Here is a 10,656-nt window from a genome sequence, read left to right as displayed (position 1 = left end):
TCTCTTTCCGGTCCGCCGGATTATGAATGACGGCCGCCGCCGCTGCTTCCTTGAAGCGCTTGACGTTCTTTCTCTCGTGGCCCCGTTGGCAGCGAGCGGTCAGCAGACGAAGACTCCCTGAAGTGGCCTCGGGAAACTCGGCTCGGGCGGGGCTGGAATGCGCTGGCGGCCCCTGTCGCCTACCCACTCACGCACCCTCCCTGCCTGGCCGCGCCTCTGCGACCAGGTAAGGAGGGCGCAGTCCCCGTGACCCCGAAAAACCGCCTCTTAGTATAGGGGGAAGCAGGATGGACGATGCGGGCAAGCGTGGGAAGGCTCCTGTCCCCTTCCGAGTTTTTCCAAGACCAGTGCCCGTGGCTTTCTCTAACGATGGAATGGAGCAACTTCCAGTTGCAGCAATCTCAGGGGTCTTCTGCCATTTGCTGCTAGGTATAGTTGGTGTGTGGACTTCCCTGGTGGCTCAGACGGTAAAGCGTCTGCCTACAATGCGGGAGACCTGGGGTTCAATCCCTGGGTCGGGAAGATCTCCTGGAGAAGGAAATGGCAACCCACTTCAGTATTCTTCCCTGGAAAATCCCATGGATGGGCTACAGTTCATGGGGTCGCAAAGAGTCGGACAATACTGAGCGACACTCACTCATAGTTTGTGTAGATTTCTTGGATCGTCTTTAACTTTTTATTTTTATTTTTTGGCACTTAGTTTTCTCTCCCAGCCCTTCCTCATTGGAGAGAGCAGTTGTATGTGAATATTAGCAAACTGTTGCTCCAGTGAACTTGCTTCATTCATTTGGGGTCATTTGCTTCTATTGCATCATCAAGGCCGTGTTTCACTTTGGTTTAGGATTAGGTGACTTGGTTTTTTCCTTCATTCTTAATGTCATGATCCTATCTTGGATATCAAGAAAATGCCAACACTTAATAATACATCTTGGCAAAAGTGTTGCTAGAGGAGATCGAGTACTTCTTTTTTCCTAAGCGTATGTAGAAACTGTTTAAAAGGGAACATGTAAAAGTAGGCAACAACTAGTGGTATGACAATTTAAACTTTAACCATAGTCATTTAAATAGTGTGGAATAAAATCTTTGTTATAAATACTACTGAGTAATTTGCTGTCATATTGAATAAATCGAACATCAAGCTATGTGACTTTTTTTTAACTCCCTGATGAGTGGTATTTGTAGTTGTTCAGTTGCTAAGTCGTGTTACACTCTTTGCAATTCCCATGGACTGCAGCACACCAGGCTTCCCTGTTCTTCACTATCTCCTGGAGTTTGCTCAGATTTATGTCCCTTGAGACAGTGGTGCTATCTAACCATGCCATGCTCTGCCACCTCCTTCTCCTTTGCCTTCAGTGTTTCCCAGCATCAGGGTCTTTTTCAGTGAGCCAGCTCTTCACATCAGGTAGCCAAAGTACTGGAGCATCAACTTTAGCATCAGTCCCTTCAATGAATATTCAGGGTTGATTTTCCTTAGGATTGACTGGTTTGATCTTGGGTTCAAGCAACTCTCAAGAGTCTTTTCCAGCACCACAATTCCAAAGTATCAATTCTTCAGCTCTCAGTCTTCGTTATGGGTCCAACTCTCAAATTCATACATGACAACTGGAAAAAACCCTAGCTTTGACTATATGGACCTTTGTCAGCCAAGTTATGTCTCTGCTTTTTAATATGCTGTTTAGGTTTGTCATAGCTTTCTGTCCACGTGTCTTTAAGTTTCATGGCTGCAGTCACCATCTGCAGTGACTTTGGAACCCACAAAAATAAAATCTGTCATTGCTTTCTCTTTTTCCCCTTCTATTTGCCATGAAGTGATGGCACCCAATGCCATGATCTTTTTTTTTGAATGTTGAGCTTTAAGCCAGCTTTTTCACTCTCCTCTTTCACCCTCGTCAAGAGGCTCTTTAGTTCCTCTTTGCTTTCTACCATTAGAGTGGTGTCATCTGCATATCTGAGGTTGTTGATATTTCTCTTGGCAATCTTGATTCCAGCTTGTGAGTCATCCAGCCTGGCACTATATGCAGAGTACTCTGCATGTAAGTTAAATAAGCAGGGTGACAATATACAGCCTTGATATACTTCTTTCCCAATTTTGAATCAGTCTGTTGTTTCCAGGTCTGGTTCTAACTGTTGCTTCTTGACCTGCATAGAGGTTCCTCAGGAGGCAGATAAGGTGATCTGGTATTCCCATCTCTTTAAGAATTTTCCACAGTTTATTATGGTTCAAAGGCTTTAGCATAGTCAGTGAAGCTGAAGTAGGTATTTTTCTGGAATTCCCTTTCTTTCTCTATGATCCAGTGAATGTTGGCAATTTGATCTCTGGTTCCTCTGCCTTTTTAAAATCCAGCTTGAACATCTGGACGTTCTCAGATCACATACTGCTAAAGCTTAACTTGAAGGATTTTAGGCATAACTTGCTAGCATGTGAAATGAGCACAATTGTATGGCAGTGTGAACATTCTTTGTCATTGCCCTTCTTGGGGATTAGAATGAAAATTGACCTTTTCCAGTCCTATGACCATTGCTGAGTTTTCCAAATTTGCTAACATGTTGAGTGCAGCAGTTTAACAGCATCATCTTTTAGGATTTGAAATAGCTCACCTATTCCATTACCTCCACTAGCTTTGTTGGTAGTATTGCATCCTAAGGTCCACTTGACTTCACATTCCAGGATGTCTGGCTCTAGGTGAGTGACCACACCATTGTGGTTATCTGGGTCATTAAAATCTTTTTTTGTATAGTTCTGTGTATTCTTGCCACCTCTTCTTAATCTCTTCTGCTTTTGTTAGGTCCTTACTACTGAAAGGATTGCCTTAAGCATGTCTCATTATTTCACATCGTGTTTAATATTTTGTTTATGTGGACCAATTTCTTAGTGTTTATTGAATTTGTTATAATATTACTTCTGCTTTATGTTTCGGTTTTTTTGGCTATGAGGCATGTGAGATCTTTGCTCCCTGACCAGGGATAGAACCTGTATCCTCTGCATTGGAAGACGAAGTTTTAACTGCTGGACTTCCAGAGAAGTCCCAGAATTATGTTTGAGTTATACCTGAAGGCAATATTTTAAGAGATCTAACTTCAGAAATAAATCTGGAAAAATTAATGAGATTTGAAAATTATTTTATCAATTCCTTTATTTTATTACACTTCGGTTATATGTTTGTCTGCTTTAAACAAAGCTCAAACTTGAACTTTTGTAGTAGAGGACCCATCAAGGGTTTTGGAGGGGTTGTTTTTGTTTGTTTATTTATCTGAACATGTGTTTGTAACTTTTCTATCACCTGTGATTTGAAATAAGAATAAATGCTGACTATCCAATTGATCTTTCTAACCAACAATTTAGCAGACTTTGAAACTGAACAAATTCTGAAGCTAGTCAACTAAAACATCTCTAGTATACACAATTCCTTAGCACATGTTGTTCTCATCTTCAAGTGTTTTAACCAGCCTACTGAATTCTGTTATGACTAGTACTTACAAAGCAAGGATTTATACCATTCAGTTCATGATGAGCACAGATATTAGTTACTGTGGGAATTCAGTAATTTTATTTCAGGTTTGCTGATGTTTCTAACAGGTTAGCATTTCATGCTGTGGCTCCTTGTTAATTGTGAGGTCAAGCTTATCTGCAAGCATTATGATTCTATGGCAACAGATGATTCCCTGATTCTGTGGAGAGAAGATGCCACAGTTCCCTTATGGCTAAGGTTGTAGTAAGCTTTCTTACTTTTAAATAGTTTTTCCCCACTTCTTGCCTGGGTAAGAAAACAGCTAATTTTAATCATAGGATTTTGTCCTCTAGGACTTAGTGGTATGTGTCTCAATGTTTCACAACATAGTGAGCACTGAATAGCTCGGTTTTTTCTTTCTTTTTTAACCTTTAATATCTAAGGTAATAAGCTACTATTTAACTTTGTAGAGGCAGGCTTTTCTTTCTTTTTTTAGAAAAATCTATATTATTGAAAGAAAACAATGAGATATTTGCAACCAAATACTGTTATTTTGGGGATTTCCTTGGTTGTCCAGTAGTAAAGACTCCCTGCTTCCAGGGCAGGGGGTGTGGATTCAATGCCTGGTTGGGGAACAAAGATCACACCTGCCACATGGCATAGAAAAAAACAAAAAAAAAACTTGTTGTTTTTATGTATAAAATACAAGCTAGGTTATAATATTCATAATGTTGAACATTTTGATGTAGTGGGGAATTAAAATGAGTTTACATTTAAACTTGAATCTTTAAGGAGTTTGTCATTTTTTTATGCTTATAAATTGCTTTAAACTATTCGATATAAGCAGTTAATATTCAAGTGAACTTAAGATATCCCATTTATACTCCAGAATTTTGTGACTCCCTGGTTTTCAGCCTTAAATAACAAACATTTTTTTTTTTTGATATTTGGTTTCAATCTTTTCTGTTTTTAAAAAATCTTTTTATTTTATATTGGAGTATAGTTGGTTAATAGAGAAAATCTTTTCAACTCAACACAAAATCTCAAATTTTTATTGAGAAGTTTGGAAATACAAAGCGTAATTGAAGACTTGCCCATCAAACTTGGTGTTTTTTGACAGTATCAATGCATAAGGAATTTAGGGATAAATTACAAGTAGATACCAATTGTATTTATTTAGAGGATTACTCTTGTGTTAGGTGTTGTTCAGTTCTCACAACATACTATATGGTAAATATTGTTGTTATTATTATCTCTTTTATGAATGAGAAAACTAAGGCACAGAAAACATTTATATTACTAGATACTAAGTATCAGAACCAAGATTTAAACCCAGTCAGTCTGCACCAGAGTCTAGACTCTTATTCATTACTCAGTGTATGAATATTCTACTTGTTAAGTAAATATACAGAATCTTATTAGGTTCCTAATTCTCTTGCCTAAATATCAGTTCAGTTCAGTTCAGTTCAGTCGCTCAGTCGTGTCCGACTCTTTGCGACCCCATGAATCGCAGCACGCCAAGCCTCCCTGTCCATCACCAACTCCCGGAGTTCACTCAGACTCAGGTTCATCGAGTCCGTGATGCCATCCAGCCATCTCATCCTGAGTCGTCCCCTTCTCCTGCCCCCAATCCCTCCCAGCATCAAAGTCTTTTCCAATGAGTCACCTCTTTGCATGAGGTGGCCAAAGTACTGGAGTTTCAGCTTTAGCATCATTCCTTCCAAAGAAATCCCAGGGCTGATCTCCTTCAGAATGGACTGGTTGGACCTCCTTGCAGTCCAAGGGACTCTCAAGAGTCTTCTCCAACACCACAGTTCAAAAGCATCAATTCTTTGGCGCTCAGCCTTCTTCACAGTCCAACTCTCATATCCATACATGACTACTGGAAAAACCATAGCCTTGACTAGACGGACCTTTGTTGGCAAAGTAATGTCTCTGCTTTTGAATATGCTATCTAGGTTGGTCATAACTTTTCTTCCAAGGAGTAAGCGTCTTTGAATTTCATGCCTAAATATCAGTAGACATAAAAATGTTTATGCTTTATTTACAAATTTGAGTGGATTCTAGTTATACTTTTTCCAACTCAGCTCACAGTGGTGTGTTTCTTCATTTTAATTTATACATAGTTTGCTCTTAAAATAGATTTATTTGGAAGGGAAAGAATGGTGTCAAGAAGAACGAAGCTTATGTTGTACCAAGACTAATGTTTTCAAAAATACTATCATTACAGGGATTAGTGACAATCATTTATGTACATTTATTCATTTATACAGTTCTTGAACTAAAATTTGAGTACTGTTTACCATTGGAGACGTGCAGTAATAAGTGCTGTAAAGAAAAAGAAAGCAGGATAAGGGGCTAAGAAGTGTTAGGAGTGCTTTTTCAATTCAAGTAGTCAGGAGAGACTGCTCTGAGTTAATATTCAGAGGCCACAGTGAAATAAAGGAGCAAGCCATGTGAATATCTTGAAGAAGAATATTCTAGGCAGAAGGAATCACAAGCACCCAAATTCTCAAGTGTGGGAGCAGTGCTGGCTTTGCACCAGAACAGCAAGGAGAATTGGCTTGAGGGAAGTGAACAAGAGGGCGATCAGGTCAGAAAAGGACAGGCAGGGTCACGTCAGACTTAGAGACCATGATAGGAAATTTGCATTTTATTAAGTGTGCTGGGGAGCCATTGAATGGTTGTGAGCAGAGACATGGTCTGATTTATGTTTTTAAAGGATCACCTTGACTCGAGTTGGAGAATTGACTGTTGTGTAGGAAATAGTTAATGGGCTTTTGCAGTAGTCCTTGAAAGAGCTAGTAATGACTTAGATTAAGGTGATATTGGTAGGTTCTAAGAAGTTAGTATTACCATGTATTTCAAAGGCGTAAATAGTAAAGTGAGAGGAAAAAAAGGAATTGAGTGACACTTCAGAATCATGGGCTCAAGTATCTGGGTAAATGGTGTTGCTATTTTATCAAGAAGGATATTACTTGAGGAAAGATGAACAGGTTTAAAAAAATGTCCAAGTGAAGATGTCAAGTAGGCTATAGGAGTCTGAAGTTTAGGGGAAACGTTGTGGCAGAGATAAATATCAGAGTCATCAGTGATATTTAAACCTGTAGCACTGTGAATCACCTTTGACAGTGCTGTCATAGTATAAGTTGTAGCTCATGGATCTTGGAATCAATTTAGTGAGCACTAAGCAACCTAGATAGCATATTGAAAAGCAGAGACATTAATTTGCCAACAAAGGTCTGTCTAGTCAAGGCTATGGTTAGGGAAGTCTCAATGGATGTGAGAGTTGGACTGTGAAGAAAGCTGAGCACCAAAGAATTGATGTTTTTGAACTGTGGTGTTGGAGAAGACTCCTGAGAGTCCCTTGGACTGCAGGGAGATCCAACCAGTCCATTCTAAAGGAGATTAGCCCTGAGTGTTCTTTGGAAGGAATGATGCTAAAGCTGAAACTTAAGCAAAGAGTTGACTCATTGGAAAAGACTCTGATGCTGGGAGGGATTGGGGGCAGGAGAAAAAGGGGCAACAGAGAATGAGATGGCTGGATGGCATCACCGACTCGATGGACATGAGTCTGAGTGAACTCCGGGAGATGGTGATGGACAAGGGAGGTCTGGCGTGCTGCGATTCATGGGGTCGCAAAGAGTCAGACACGACTGAGCAACTGAACTGAACTGAACTGAACTGAACTGAAGCAACATTAAAAACAAACAAACAAAAAACAACCCTGGAAAAAAAGAAGAAAAGATAAACTGTTAGTTATACCTCCTATGGTAGGGTAGTTTTTTGTGAGTCTTTTGTTTCAATTTTATTCCGTGTATAATGACCTTCATTATAACGTTTATTTCTTATTGTACAGCATGGTCAAAAGTTTGAAAGCCAGTAATCCAAGGTGTGAGTAAAATCAAAGTTGAGAGTAGGGCAAAGTGCTAAGCTATGGGTCACCTAGAGGTCTGAGGAGGATCCCATAAAACTTAAGAAGAAATGACCAAAAACCTTAATCCAGTGCTGAGAATTGTCAGATGCTCTGTCTTTAGCGTGGAGGTTTTTATCAAGAGTGTACATGAGCAGTCACTCAGTGTCTCTGACTCTTTGTGACCCCGTGGACTGTAGCCCGCCAGGCTCCTCTGTCCATGACTCGTCCCAGGCAAGAATACTGAAGTAGATTACCCTTTCCTTCTCCAGGGGTTCTTCCAGACCCAGGGATGGAACCCGCATCTCCTGCGGCACCTGCATGGGCAGGTGGATTCTTTACTTCTGAGCCACCTGAGAAATTTGCTAAGAATAACAGTTTCTGATGAGTTTTCACTGTGGTGAAACTGTGGCTGTGATAAAATTGCAGTATGGTTCCACTTATGAAGTTTATAAAGTAGTGCTATTTATATTAGAAAAACACCCATTCCTTAATGTTTTCCCATAAGATCCCTTTATAGATTCAAATAATGCTTTTGGATTAAAGTACAGTTCTTAATCATGTAGTGGAAGTAAAATGTACTGTAAGGATTATGAGGGCTGAAGTAATGCATAAAATTCAGGGTGCTTATGAAGCACATATTTGGTAGGCAATAAAATGTACATAATATTATTTAGAATTGCATTCTTTGTTCCTTTAACATTTATTAAGCTCTTACCAAATTCCAGCCATAGTAATAATGTCTTAATTAAAAAATACAGTCAACTGGTTAATATTTTTGTTGCAGTTATGTACTTTTGGACTTTATTATGTAATAAATAGGGCTTTCCAGGTGACATTAGTGGTAAAGGACCCACCTGCCAATGCAAGAGACATAAGAGAGGCAGGTTCGATCCCTGGGTTGGGAAGATCCCCTGGAGGACGGCATGGCAGCCCACTCTAATATTCTTGCCTGGAGAATCCCATAGACAAGGGAGCCTGCTGGGCTACAATCCATAGGGTGGCAAAGAGTTGGACATGACTGAAGCAACTTAGCATGCACACACACATGGGATATATAACTTATCTATTTATCTGTTATGTAATGTGTAGTTGTCATAGATCAAGACTTGAATTTCAAGCACAAGAAATTTTAAACTTTTTTTTTAGCTTCCAGAGAAGTATGCTTATGTTCAATATTTATGGTGTTTTTTTCTTTCTTTATATACATATGCACTGAGTAAGCTATTGACAAGAAAATGGCTTCAAATAAGAAAATACCTATAAAACCCATTTCCCCTTTCATGTATGAAATGTTTCACTTTATCAGCACCATGATACATTCACTAGAATAAATGAATAAAAAAGGTTTAATTCCTGAAATATTAAACCTATGACTACATTTGTTTAAAAATATCTTTGAAAATTGCCAAGTAATGAAACCAAGGCTTAAATATTTACTCTTCAACTATTTTTGTGCTTCCCAGGTGACTCAGTGGTAAAGACTCCACCTGTCAATGCAGGAGGCCTGGGTTCTGTCCCTGGGTTGGGACGATCCCCTGGAGAAGGGAATGGCAACCCACTCCAGTATTCTTGCCTGGGAAATTTCGTGGACAGAGGAGCCCGACGAGCTACAGTCCATGGGTTCGCAAAAGAGTTGGACGTGACTTAGTGACTAAAAAACAACCTGTTACTCCCTCTGCAACATTCCCAAGCTGATGCACACTCCATCAGCTCTGTTCAGGCATCTCAAGCCTGTGGTTTTATCTTCCGCTGTCTCATTCCCTCTAAGTGCAGTGTGGCACCTGTCAAAGCTGAGCAAAAGCAGATGACAGCACTTCTGTGCTGGGCAGAAATGTAATCTGAAGTAACAAGATCTGTACCCCAGCTCCATGCCTTAGAGACCCCAAGGATGATTCTACAGTACCTACCTTTTAAAAGCTCATGACATAAAAGTGATAAGAGGAGGAATTCTCTAGGTAGAAATGAAGAAGAAAATAGGTTTCTTTTACTGTATTTGCAAACTTTAAACAAAAAATGTGTTCTACTTTCTTGAAAAATTAGACATGGTACATGCCAAAAATAGACAGCAAAATTTTATAGGTTTGCTAATACTTAATTTAGAAATTATAGTAAAAATTTAATGTGGAGAAATTGCCCAGGGAGAGTGATTGGTTTTTTAAACCCCAAGATCATTAAGTAATATTTTTAGTCGTCAAGGGGGAAAAATACCAATATTTATATTTTAAAAAGTGAATTATGTTGAGTCAACAGTACTTTGCATTTTCTCTTAGGCATCTCATTAATTATTAGTTATCTCCAGGGACAGATTATTGCTATTCTCTTTTGTTGACATTTAGCATTTATTAAGTGCTCACAGCAAAAAAAAGAAGTTTATGAAATGTGTAAAAGTTAATTCTCATCGGACTTATGTGCCTCAGTTCAGTTCAGTTCAGTTGCTCAGTCATGTCCGACTCTGCAACCCCATGGACTGCAGCACACTAGGCCTCCCTGTCCATCACCAACTCCCAGAGTTTACCCAAACTCATGTCCATTGAGTCGGTGATGCCATCCAACCCATCTCATCCTCTGTCATCCACTTCTCCCATCTTCAGTCTTTCCCAGCATCAGGGTCTTTTCAAATGACTCAACTCTTCAAATCAGGTGGCCAAAGTATTGGAGTTTAGGCTTCAGTATCAGTCCTTCCAATGAACACCCAGGACTGATCTCCTTTAGGATGGACTGGTTGGATCTCCTTGCAGTCCAAAGGACTCTCAAGAGTCTTCTCCAACCCCACAGTTCAAAAGCACCAATCCTTTCGCGCTCAACTTTCTTTATAATCCAACTCTCACGTCCATACATGACTACTGGAAAAACCATAGCCTTGACTAGACGGACCTTTGTTTACAAAGTAATGTCTCTGCTTTTTAATATGCTGTCTAGGTTGGTCATAACTTTCCTTCCAAGGAGTAAGCATCTTTTAATTTCATGGCTGCAGTCACCATCTGCGATAATTTTGGAGACCCCCGAAATAGCCACTGTTTCCACTGTTTCCCCATCTACTTGCCATGAAGTGATGGAACCGGATACCATGATCTTAGTTTTCTGAATGTTGAGCTTTAAGCCAAATTTTTCACTCTCCTCTTTCGCTTTCATCAAGAGGCTCTTTAGTTCTTCTTCATTTTCTGCCATAAGGGTGGTGTCATCTGCATATCTGACGTTATTGATATTTCTCCCGGCAATCTTGATTCCAGCTTGTGCTTCCTCCAGCCCAGCATTTCTCATGATGTACTCTGCATAGAAGTTAAATAAGCA

The 10,656-nt window shown here is 39.7% G+C and overlaps 1 protein-coding gene across 2 annotated transcripts in view; it reads left to right on the top strand.

The window, feature by feature from the left end:
* The window catches only part of GSTCD (glutathione S-transferase C-terminal domain containing), a 139,533-nt gene continuing 128,885 nt past the window's right edge, over positions 9-10,656 (top strand). For both annotated transcript variants that reach the window (XM_018049244.1, XM_005681339.2), the window contains exon 1: positions 9-226. In XM_018049244.1, coding sequence (XP_017904733.1) covers positions 158-226 — 69 coding nt within the window. In that variant the 5' untranslated portion in view covers positions 9-157. The remainder of the gene's footprint in view (positions 227-10,656) is intronic.

Source organism: Capra hircus, chromosome 6 (genome assembly GCF_001704415.2).
Source record: "Capra hircus breed San Clemente chromosome 6, ASM170441v1, whole genome shotgun sequence".
In the NCBI taxonomy this organism is placed as follows: Eukaryota; Metazoa; Chordata; class Mammalia; order Artiodactyla; family Bovidae; genus Capra; species Capra hircus.
This window is presented reverse-complemented; position numbering and strand designations above follow the sequence as displayed.